At 42.3% G+C, this 12,863-nt stretch overlaps 1 protein-coding gene across 1 annotated transcript; it reads right to left on the reverse strand.

Annotated features, from left to right (window-relative positions):
- Positions 1-6,050: 6,050 nt before the first annotated feature.
- On the reverse strand, positions 6,051-11,171 carry LOC137412790 (thread biopolymer filament subunit alpha-like). Its single transcript, XM_068098108.2, has 10 exons — positions 10,470-11,171; positions 9,970-10,187; positions 9,110-9,170; positions 8,837-8,932; positions 8,295-8,471; positions 8,081-8,206; positions 7,804-7,917; positions 7,548-7,654; positions 7,082-7,455; positions 6,051-6,302 (listed from the first exon to the last, which is right to left on the reverse strand). The coding sequence occupies exons 1-10, from the start codon at positions 11,115-11,117 to the stop codon at positions 6,283-6,285; spliced, it is 1,941 nt and encodes a 646-aa protein (XP_067954209.2). The 5' UTR covers positions 11,118-11,171; the 3' UTR covers positions 6,051-6,282.
- Positions 11,172-12,863: the final 1,692 nt, after the last annotated feature.

Genomic DNA, 12,863 nt, shown 5'->3' on the forward strand with positions numbered 1-12,863 from the left:
ATGCGCCGAAGCAACAAATCTGGCGCAGAGAAACCGTGACTTGAGAAGGTTTATTGATCACGTGGTTTGCTTTTACTTTGACCCGCGACTGGAGGGATCGTGATCACGTGTCCTGTGTGCGGTGTATAGCACTTGTACCTCGCTATTATTTTATTTTCATAAATGTAACAATGAAAAACAAGGCATTTCCCGAGACATGATGTTTCTGCTGATATTATTTGATGCCACGTAACATTATCACGCATAACGCCGACCCTGAGGCAAATGTGTCTAGCGGCCCCGCCCCCATCAAGCTGATTGACAGTCATAGACACGCCTACCCCAATCCCATTATTTCCTTTAAAAACCAATTTCTCTGCAATAATAGGACCGATTGAGATAACATTTTCACCATATGATGGACTCGGTCTGTAGAATGTTTTAATGGTAATTATGACGTCACAGGTCACGTGGTTCGGCCGCCATTTTGTTTTTCGTGAAAACACGAACACCCCTTTTTCTCTGCAACGGCTGAACAGATCGAGGCCAAACTTTGCAGGCAGAATCGCATACCCATGACGAACAAAAAAGTCAGCGAGCATGACGTCATGCGTCACATGGTTTCAGAGTTATGACGTTTTTAAGCATGAACCTTTAAAACCGAGCTCCTCCCTCATTTTTGATCCAATCGAGGGGAAACTTCACAGATCTGTTCAGCACTAAAATGTCCTTTTGGAATTTGCGATAGGACACGTGGTTTGGCAGATATCGTTAATTAAACGAAAATATTTTTAAAAATGGATATCTCTTGTTTATTCTCGAGTTCTCCTCAAGCCGCACTGCGCGTCCTCAGCCTCGTCTCGTGAACGTCAACAGCGCGACACAGCGCGCGCTTTCCGGGGGGGGGGGGGCGGAGCCAAGCCGAGCAACATATATATACACATCGATCATTGATCGTGAACCGAAAAATATAATAAATTACTGATGGTTTCAGAGTTATGACGTTTTTAAGCATGAACCTTTAAAACCGAGCTCCTCCCTCATTTTTGATCCAATCGAGGGGAAACTTCAAAAATCTGTTCAGCATGTCAGTCTACTAAAATGTCCTTTTGGAATTTGCGATGGGGCACGTGGTTTGGCAGATATCGTTAATTAAACGAAAAAAAAAGAAAAAAAATGGATATCTCTTGAATCGCTAGTACCTCAGATGGTGAGATGGTAATTATATAATTCACACAGTGCAATACATGCAGGCTGCTCCACGGAGCGACCTTGCGGGCTTATCAACGAGGCGAGGCGTGACACACGTGTCTCAGCATACCTCAGATCAAGTTTGAAAACCAGCATCAACCGTGCATAAATTTGCATATTCGATCATTTTTGACAAAGCTATGGCACTTTTAACTTTGGTAGGGGACATGTATTGCAGCGCAATACTCAGAATGCTTGTTTTACATAGGAATGTCGTTTTCCGTACTTTTCGTGGAATCCTTTCAAGCTACGAGAATTATAATACCAAAGGATGTTGCAGGAAGTAAAACTCTGTCGAATAGTAGCAGAATCATTGCCATTGATAGAGGCAGCTAGGAAATATGCCGTCTGAAGAAGATTATTATTATTATTATTATTATTATGAACAAGAAGATGAATTTCCGGGTTTGACCGATCCAGTTTTTTCGCTTTATTTTGCTTTTGCCTTGGACTAGAGAACTGAAAATGGATCGCTACCTTGACAATCAGCTGAACAGACCAGGTAGGCTCTCATATTAGGCCATGGGGCATAGGGCTAAAATGTGCTCAATTTGACAATTTCGTGCAACAACGCAGGGGATTACTTAAAATTGCTATAGATGGGTTGGGGATGTGCTCCTGAACAAGAAACACCATGTCCCCAGACACCAGGGGTGCTCATTAATTTTTAACGCGCACTTGATGAAAATGCAAGTAAATATATATTCATCAACTATACGTTACTGCATTTTCTTTTATTTCTGGATAGTTTGAGGAGTAAAATGAAAAAAATTGATTGTGATATTGTTTCTAGACCTCCTTTTCACTAAAATACACCAATAAACATGATATTTTTGTATCTAGATAGTCATAGCGATAAGTTGAAAATGAATCCAATCTGAAAATATGGTCCGCCGCAGCTGAAACACATGTTGTGCCGCAAATAAATCATTTTTATTTTACTTTTTTAAAATTAACTTCTCACTTCTACCTTCTATGATCAGTTCATCTTCTTTGATTTGAAGAATGGCAATGAGTGGCAGTTGACGGCTGACTGCTTTTACTTTTTAGAAGATTCATTTTCAACTTATTTATTTAAAACAGTACAACATGTATACATTACGCATGTCATGGAAAGTGCTTGCATGATTAACAGTGTTTAAGAGTACTGTTACTTTTGCTTCGTTTCCATGTTCAATACATAATGTATACATGCCAGGATAAGGCAGACAGACATAAATAATTGAGACAATCAAATTTGTTTATGATATCCATTACATTATAATTTACATCATTGTTCAATTTACAGCTTTCAAGTTTGAGAAATTTGTTTGGATTCTGAAACAGTTGGTATACTCTCCTCTTCATTATCTGTGCTGTCATCTGTTAAACTCCCTGCTGTATCGTCTACCAAGTCCTCGGCCAAATCTTCTGCTGATAGACACTCACTAAACACAATGTCACTCATGTTTCTACTTTTGGCTTTGATGAAGACTAACTGTGGAAAGCTTTTCTGTAGTCGCGTCTTCAGATGCCATGTTCGATATGGTGCATCGATGCCGCTGACATCTTTAATGGCGCGGATAAATATCTTATTGAGTTTACTCAATGTAAGAATTTCTTTGCCTATAATTAGACGCTTTCTGATGGTGTTTTGGCTGAATTTGTCAAAAGCATCAATATAGCCATTTTGAACTGGGGTCTATGGCTTGCCAGGTTTACTCAAAAATCTTGTGTAGTTCTTGTAGCAGCCATGATGGTACTGAAGCTCCCTGGCAACCAAGTCCTCCCCTTCTATTTGATGCAGCATTTGTACATCCTCTTTTGCTTTTGCAGCCTTTAGAAGTTGACCTCCACTGATGAGTTCACATTTTACTAGCCTTACCATTGACCTCTTTCCTGAGATGTGACTGCGCTTGTATTGGTTGCTATGGCAGAAAATGCACTCTTCAGGAAACATATGTCGCCTGCTCCAATCTCTTTGGCTGCTGTTTGCATCTGAGGAACGCAACATTCTCTTTCTGCTGGGCTCTCCACTGCTTTCACTAACTACAACTGGACCATCGTCAAGTTCGTTCATGTCTGTCCCGGCATCTGCATTAAACAGAAGGAAGAAACAAATTTTGAGTGATTAGAATTTAACTTTTTTTCAACAAATATGAAACATGTATTTATTTTCTTCCTACCTACCAACCATTGAATTATTGTCTAAACATAAATATACACAATTGTTTTCATTTTTTTTCTTCCAGTTACTTGTATACCCAATTTTTTCTGACAATATATTTAAAAAAATATATAATACAACAATTATATTTTTGTTTGGCCTTTAGGATATCATGGGATGGAACGTGCAATTTGATGCAACAATAAAAACTTGTGCCATCTCACGTTGGTATTTGCCCCAAATAAAGCCGGCAGCATCATCCATGCATTGACAAAATAGCGGTCACACTCAAAGTAACTGTGCAAGTAAACATTTGCACCTTAAAAGTATACATGCACACTGTGCACAAAAAATTGTCGATAGCTCCGCCGTCTTCCAGGATTTTTTGAGAAACTGTTTAGAACAAAGTCCACATGTTATTTTTTTTAATTGTCGATAGCTCCGACGTCTTCAAGGATTTCTCGGGAACTGTTAAAAACAAAGTGGGGTTTTTTTTCCGCCACCAAGACGGCAAAGTGTTTTTTCATATCTAATGTATTTCATTGATATTCAGTTGTTGTTTTTCCACTCAGATCAGTGAGTAAATTTTCTTTTTTGCCTCAATAGTAGGTGACGTTTTTTTTCTTCAAAAAACTTCCATGTCCCCCCCCCCCCCCCCCCAAGAATCTATTGGTGCATCCCTTGTTATACATTTGTACACGCTTTGCTAGTAAAAATATTAATGACCATGACCACCGCGCAAAAAAACAACAAAACAAAAATACAAAATAAAAATAAACTCAACATGTGTTTATTGTTTATAATTATAGAGTTTAAAATTTTGCAAACATCTGTCTTTTTTAGTAACAAATATCAAATCATGGTTTTTTTAACAACTTCTCCGACAAGGTAAACATACTTTTTATTACCATCATTTACAGGACAGTAAGAAGTACCTACCGTACAATTTAGTAAAAATGTGTAGTCTACATGTACAAAATTATTTCTTAATTCTTTGTGGATCCTAAAAACTGTAATGAGGTGTGACATGAGCCTGATGACATAAACCACAATATCCCCACATATCATGATACTATTACTAAAGTAAAAGAGCATGCTTGCAATAGTACGATTTGTATTATAAATTGTAGTCTTGAAATAGATAAACAAAATCATAAAATGTACATTTCATCATGCATGACTTGCTGAGTCTGCTGTACATTTGTCAATTGAATTTGAAGATACTACTCTTCTAAGGCCAACTCCAAATCTTCCGGAACTTGTTACTAACTTGCTTGAATCAAGCATGATGATTTATTTGATCATGATATATGGCAATGTAATGTGAATTCTATCATCACGATCAGATTCTATCATCATGATCATGTCTATGTTTGCAGAACAATTGAAACTTTTGGCTAAACTTAAAGCTTACTAAAAAAATTACTACATAATCATATTAACTTACCATGAGATGTAGATGTTTCGGTCTTTTTCTCCTTCAGCCTGTTCACTTTACTGATGTCACAAAAGCGACGTGAACAATCATAATGGTAGCCAATGTTGGGATTTTCTGGTTTGGCTTCAATGCAGGATTGTGTATCGGCAAAATCAAGCCCCAGCTTTACCGCACAGTCGGCCAGTAAATCGCGTTCTTTACAGTCATAGAGCAACCATTTACTCGCAAATTCAACAAAGCGGGCCCAGTTTTTATCATTGAATTGAATGAAATTGCTTTTAGTTTTATGGACAACATGCATCACGCAAAATTTGGACGAAAATTGAACAGGTTTTCCTGTCACTGCCGAAGCAATGGGCGTCGCCATCTTGGTTTGTCAGCTACCGAATGGAGCTTAGTATGAGCTGCGTGATTGGCCAATTACGGCACCTGACGTATCTGGAGCGCTCATTCGCTGAATTTAGCACGTGAACAACCTTGTCCGCGAATTTTAAACCTGATTTTTTTTATCGAAATTCTTTCTTTATTTGTATTTTAATGTGCAGGTATATTTATTGGGGACATTATTATATCGAATGGAACGAATATTTTGCTGATTTTCATGAATAAATCAAGTAATCCCCATTCCTGTTGCACGAAAAAGTGGATTTTAATGGTATGCCCCATGGCCTATATGTAGCCAAAGTGAGTTTTTAAAGAAGACAATCCAACTTTAGTTTTGTATGTAGCAGATGGGACCGACATTTTTTTTCCACGCCATCCCTACATAGAGAGTACTAGCGTCCTCTCTGATATATTCATACATATATATGTATATATATAATTATATATATTCATATTTACATATATATATATATATATATTTTTTTTTTTTAAAAGAAAAAGGTGCATCCCACCAAAAAGTAACTAGATCTACTCTGCTAATTAATTTAAGTAATAAACGAGCAAGAGCAGACCTGGTCTTGGGTGCCATTTCACCTGCTTCCCAGCCTAGTAGAGTCTAGCCAATTGGGATAACTGGCATTTTATACTGGCATCTGGAATTGAACCCAGACTAGACAGTGCAAGGGTCCAGACTTAATCATGTGAACCCTACCTTTATGAAGTGAATATTATTTGTAATAAAGGTGCAGGTAGAAGGTGATGAGTTAAAATCATCAATAAGGAATAATAAACATGAATAACTTTTAAAATAACGGAGTCCATTGTGTTTGTGGATGAATTAATTCAAATCAATTTTATCCTTCAAACGTTTATTCATTTCACAGGAGGCAATAATACATCAGAAATATTCGTGATTCGGTTTGAAATGATCTCACAAGGTGCAGTCACGATCATAGGTTTGAGCGACTTATCACGATCGTTGAATTGATTTTGAGTGAAATTGACAGATGCTGATTCTTCAGGGTTGTGCTCGGTCCAGATCCGTTTCAGTCTTGTCCGAAAACGGTGTTGTTGCTTCTTGGGGCTAATTGGATGAGCTCATAGCTAATGGGATAGAAAACTCATGGTTAGTAAGAATATTTACCTGGTAACATCAGTAATACCAAGTTATACGTACAACCTTCCATTTGTTTTAAATGGGTGGAAAATAAATAATACAGGATTGGACATAAATGGTGGCCAGTCGAAATAAAGGTAAATTATTTCCTCCGCCACCAAAGGTGGATGGAGGTTATGTTTTCACCCCTGTTTGTCTGGTTGTCTGTTTGTGAACAAAATATCTCAAAAAGTTGTTGACGGATTCGGACGAAATTTGGCAGAGATGTAGCGTATGTGACAAGGAGGAAATTATTAGATTTTGGTGAAGATCCGGATTCGGATCCAGATAGTAGAATTTTAAGTGATTCTTCACCATGGGGAGATCGGGCCAAACCGATACATAGCAGGATATTTCAAAAAGTTGTGGACGGATTTGGACGGAACTTGGTGGAGAGGTTGGGTGTCTGACAAGGACGATTCGATTTTGGTGAAGATCCGGATCCGGCTGGTAGAAATTTTAAGTGATTCTTCACCATTGAGTGATATGGCCAAAAACGAGGAGTAGATCAGGGTATGAAAGACTGGACCTATGGTGATTCCTGTGATTGATTTTGATTAAATGTGATTCAGTATTGAGATTTTCTGGTCTACTCTAACTCTGAGATACAAAACGTAAACTGTTCACCAGGTGGAGGTATGCTTTCTACTGAGTGCCGTTCTAGTTAATAATGTAATGATAAATGTTATTTCAAAATCAGCATTGACGTTATTCATGCATGTCTCACCTGAGCTGTAGCTTTTCCTGCTGCCGCTGTAACCTGCACGGCTCGAGGAAAGTCCAACTCCTGCAGAGAATCCAGAACCGCAACTGCCTCCTCCAACCGCAGCACCCATGGACATCCTGCTCATCGACATTCCCATCCCACCACCAAAACCACTACCTCCACCATATCCTACAGCACCAACTCCTGCACCGTATCCTACAGCACCACCTCCTCCCATGCTCCTGAATCCATAACTACCGACTCCGGACGAGCCACCTGCTCCAGCACCACCAGGAGCCATGGCGTAGGAAACTCCAGCACCTGGAGCTGATGCTAGTCCACCTGGGTATGTTCCTGTGTTGGTGGTGATGGTGATTCCTCCACCACCAGTGATTCTGCAGGCAGTGAATATACTCAGACTTTCACTCATTCTGCCAATCAGTCACAATCCCATAGTTTGTGGTGAAATAGGAGCTACGAAACATACCTGGTCTCTTCACTATCCAGAAGCTTCTTGTACGCTGCAATTTCAATGTCCAAAGCCATTTTGCTGGACAGAAGGTCTTGGTAGTCTCGAGAATATTGAGTTATTTGCTGTGGAAAGACAAAACATTTGCTTCAAAGTAAGTTTGTAGTTCGTTTCGAGGAACATGATTTGGGTTTGAAATATGACAAAAGGTAAATCGATTCCTGTTTGTGAAGGAAGAAATTCCAATGATAACGCTCACATTGGTTGCGCTTACCCTCATAATGGTTTCCAACTCAAGCCGAAGGTTGTTTATTTTGTACGTCCATTCATCATTTTGTTGCTTTGCAATATTCTCGGTTTCATTAATTTGGGTTTCCACCTCAGTGTTCTGGGGAAAAGCGGAAGCAAAGAACAAAAGCGCAAAAGTACAATATTGTGCAAAATCGTATTGATGACGGGTAGTTTTGGAACTTATCATGTAGCGTCATCCACATGATCATTCACATGAGGGTACAACCATCCTTATCAAGAGGGACTGTGTGGTGATGTACCTTCCTGTGGAGACGATCAATTTCACGGTGAACCGAGTCGATCTGGAGCTTGAACACGTGTATCTGTTGCTTGGCCTGGATGATCGCTTGAGGACCAGACTGGACGGTGACGGCCATTTGTTGGATCTGGAAAAAGAAAAATCCATTCAGAGAATCATCAAATGTCCATTATGCTTGATAGGTATGTCACGTGTCCTCACACAGTCATTCTTACCTGTGGCTGAACCTGGGCGAAGGCATCCTCACGACTCTTTGTTGCAAGAACCTCGTAGTGGGTCTTGACTTCCTGTAAAGACGTGGTGAGATCTATAGCCTGGTTGGTGTTGTCCACCCTGATGGAATATGCAGCTGTTGGTCCACCTGTGATGGTAGCTTGTACCTCACGTACACGCTGTGGGACAAATACATTGGGCCACAATCAATACGATGTTTCATTAAAGTGGATTTTTCAGGGAAAATACCCGATATACCAACTGTATGTCGGTATTTTTGGTAGTTGCCTGTTGTTGGTATTACCTGGCATCCTCCCTTCATCAATATAATTAATGGATGTGATGCTTGTTCGAGCCCATTGATCGGCACAATCATTGGCCCCGAAGGTGAAATCATGAAGATAGTAAAAATGGCATAACTGCTTTAGATCTCAAGTTCTAATGTCCTGTTGTTTGATTGGTTAGTTTATAACCCCAGGTGTGGAACTCCAAGCAAAGATCATAATAGAGATATTTAAAGTTGTCCGACAGGGAGAATACTTACAGCATTGTATATTTGCTTAAACGTATCGATCTGACTGTCCACTCCTTGAACCTTCGTTTGAAGATCAACGATCGTCAGGTAAACCGTATCGATGTCCTAGAAAGAAACGTAACAGATCAATAACAAATTAATAATAAATACAGCTTGGGTTACCCTGAATCGTGACGGTTAATACGTCATTTCCTGCTCATGACATAAGCATAAGCCTAGTGCGACCTGATAGACCAGGCAAGTGATGAACACCACCAGGTAATCAACGACAGTCTCACTTACGTCTTTATGCGTGTTCCATTCGGTCTCCAGAGTTCGTGTGATTTCCACTTGTTCCTCGTATCTACACAAAGTATATGAATCGCATCATTCCATGGTATTGTGGGAATGGGTTTAGCCATTTTCATCAGTGAGTGAACATTGAAGCCTTAATTCCCAAAGGCATAGTGTTGCCTTAAAGGATAAGATGGCTGGCTTGAGATCTTGGGGGTCCTGAGTTTGAGCCCCTGTTGTGCCGTTGAATTAACACCATGTGTTTGACTCAGTCTGTCATCCTTCCGAGGTCGGCAAATCGAGTACCAGCTTGCTGGTAATTGGGCGGCATTGCATCAGCGGTACAGCCGCTCCCCCAGAAAATGATGCACCCATCAGCCACAGGTGGCATAGGAACCACCACTACCTTAATCTCACTATAATTCACCAAATGGCTGTCTGTCCGTCTGTTCCCAGGTACCGCAAAAACGGCTGAACCGATGGCAACGATATTTTGGGTGGGTAATCCTGGGACCCCCTGGAGTAAAATAGGCTATATTGTTTTTCCAATATTTTCCCAATTTTCCAATTTTTCCAATTTCCAATTTTTCCAATTTTCCAGTTTTTCCAAACACGATGGAATAATATTTACCGATATGAACAGTGATGTGGCTTTTATTGAAATTCTATAAATACTGTTTAGATTTTGATGATTTGCGTGTGATATGATTTAACGGATGTTTATATGAATCGTTTAAAATACAAAAAGCCTTCAATTTCTGATATTTTGCTTTTTCATTTGGGCTTCCCAATCAAACCCCCGCCCGTAGGGCAGGTAGCGTTCCTAGTTCCAATAACACCGACTATAATGTGGAGATGGTGTTGCTTACTTGGTGGTGAGGTCCTTGATGATGTTGGTGAGGTGGTCCACCTCAGTCTGAAGTGCTGTCTTGGTGGTTCTGAGGTGCACAATGTTTGTGTTGTAGGTCGCCGTCACTGTGCTTGCCACCATTGCTGTGTTCACAGGACCATCTGGAGTGTCACTGGGGTTGTTGATCATGGAGATCTGAGCTTTCAGGATGGCGTTGTGTTGCTCCAATGTACGCACCTGGATGGATCATACAGAGGTGAATGTCCTGGTTCAATAAAATAAAATCGTTAAGTATATTGTCGATAGATTGATTTAATCTCATAAAGTTTAACTAAATTTAGGAATGCAAGGGAATGACCTGGACACAAAATGTAGTATTACTTGACTTTATTGTATACTAAATGTAGACTCATGGAAGAGCGAGGTGTCAGAAGGAATGAAGGCAGGTCCGGTCAGTTTACAACAACATTTTAAAAAGAACCGTAAGCAGAACCTTTCATTCGGCAAATAAATTCTCACCTGATCCACCAAGTTGGCAAACTTATTGTTGAGGATCTGCATGTCTTGCTTCTCCCGGATGCGCGTGTGTTGGACCGTCTCAGGAGACGGTAGACTGGCAGGGTCTATGTAACCTGGTCCGAAGGGACCTGCACCAAATGGACCACCAAATGAGGGACCTGCGGTGCTCGGCAGGAAGCTGTAGTTAACGCCATAGCTTCCGACGTTGATGTCCTGACCGACTCGAGAGCGGAAAGCAGAGGTGATGACGTGCAGGGCCTTTCCTGCTCCGACACCTCGCAAGCTTCCAGGAAGTCCCACCGTCCCAGACAGTGAGAGGCCACCGCCCCCCATTCCAGAGCGGTATCCGGTGATCGCACCGCCACCGAGTACTCTAGAGAGACCTGATCCACCCATTGCTTGACCGTATCCAACACTTGAAGATGCTCCTGCAGCACCGGAAGTGAATCCGAGTACCGATCCGAGTCCACTTCGGGAATATTTAGCACCATAGCGCACAGAGTGCCCGCTGACTCTGGAGGAAGAACCGAGGCTGTGACTCTGGCTGAAGCTTTGACTGTGACCAAGACCTTGACTTACATTTTGACTGTGACCAAGACTTTGACTTACATTTTGACTGTGGCTTGCTGCTGCGGTCATGGTGGCCATGGTACTCCTCAAATTGTCCACTTGGTGATCGAGATGAAACCCGAGTGAATAATGCTAGCTCCAGTATCACCCTTGTATTTATACAATCACCTACCGTGGTGTGATTGGCTGGTACCGAATTAAGAAACATGAAGGAGACTCGACTTTGGCTCATTTTAGGTTCGTTTCCATGCTGCTGTCATTGAAGTAAACAATTAGACAGTGTCAAACATCACATGATGCATTACACGCATCCTTTGTAATGATTCACTCATTCAGTTTGTTGGTATGTTGTAAGTTTTCATTTATTTTGTCTGATTAAAAACAGGATGAACTTCGGTGTAAGATTCGTGTTTATCAGAGTAAAATGTTGTTCACATTGTAGGAAAATAGTGCACGGGGAAATTATACGTCACAGACTCAAAGAATCGACGTCACAGACTCATAGAAATTAAGTGCAACCCGTGGGGAACTTTTGATTCAAGGAATAGAAGAGCAAATAAAATGGGCGAATGCGGACGTATTTTGTCAATATAATAAAATATATACTAGGATGAACGTGTAGGATATAAAAACATAGAACCACTCATGCCTTATCAATATTGATAGACAAAGAGGCACAAAAGCAATTGATCAATTTGCAAACACAGTTGATGTTTTCTTCGACTTCTCTAAAGCTTTGGTCGGCCAACAATTGACCAATGACCATGACATTATTTTGCACAAACGATCACGTTATGGCATTAGAGGAATTTTCCCTAGAATGGGTTAAAAGCTACACCTGTTAAACAGAAAACAATTTGTGTTTTTTAAATGATTTGGAATCCAGCATGCGATCAGTGGCCTGTGGTGTTCCAGAAGGATCTATCCTTCGCCTCCTTTTGTTACATATATATGTGTATATTGAAGCGCGATGCTGCGCGCGCTAATGCTTACGCAAAGAGCAAGTGGACAACGCGGTTCATAAAAGAGTCTTTATTGAAAGTACTCAAACTGCAGCACTAAGCTGCTCAGGGCTGCGCGCCCCGTGTATATCGTGAGGCCACGCCTCTCTCCCTGGCGTGGCCCATCCCCACTTGGTGTGCGGGGTGATGTCACCACGTCAGTGCTTTCGTGTCCGCCACACGCGCCCCCCCAGAATCCCCGCGCACCTGAAGGGTCAGTTTGCGGGGCAAACGGATGACCCGGCCGAAGCGCCCCCTGGCGACTGGCGGCGTCTGGGATGCAGGGATGCCATCTCGGATGCCTCCGGCTGCAGGACCGGGGGGCGGCGTGGCGGCGGGGCTGGGCGGTGCCGGGGGTCCGCCCGCAGGGGGGCGGCCCTGACGCGGGGGTCGGGCCACTGGTGGTGGATGGTCCACGTCGAGGTGGGCCGGCTTGAGGCGGTCTACAGAAACGCGGTCAGGAGTACCGCCGATGTCCAGGGTGAAGTGCTTCGCCCCGGTCTCCAGCACGCGGAAAGGCCCGTCGTACGGGGGCTGCAGTGGTGTCCGGTGGGCATCGTGGCGGACGAAGACGTACTCCGCCGTGCGAAGCTCCGGGGCGACGTGCGTCGGTGGGTGCCCGTGGCATGCCATTGGCACCGGGGCGAACCTCTGGGCGGTCTCTTGGTGCAGAGCGGAGCGCTGCTGTGCCGTGGACCATGGTGCCATGGAGTCGGGGAGGAACTCGCCTGGCACCCGCAGCGGTTGCCCGAAGACCAACTCTGCCGCGGATGCGCGCAGGTCCTCCTTGGGCGACGTCCGGAGGCCCAGCAGGACCCAGGGG

The sequence above is a fragment of the Myxine glutinosa genome, chromosome 5 (assembly GCF_964187855.1).
Source record: "Myxine glutinosa chromosome 5, kmMyxGlut1.1, whole genome shotgun sequence".
Taxonomy (NCBI): Eukaryota; Metazoa; Chordata; class Myxini; order Myxiniformes; family Myxinidae; genus Myxine; species Myxine glutinosa.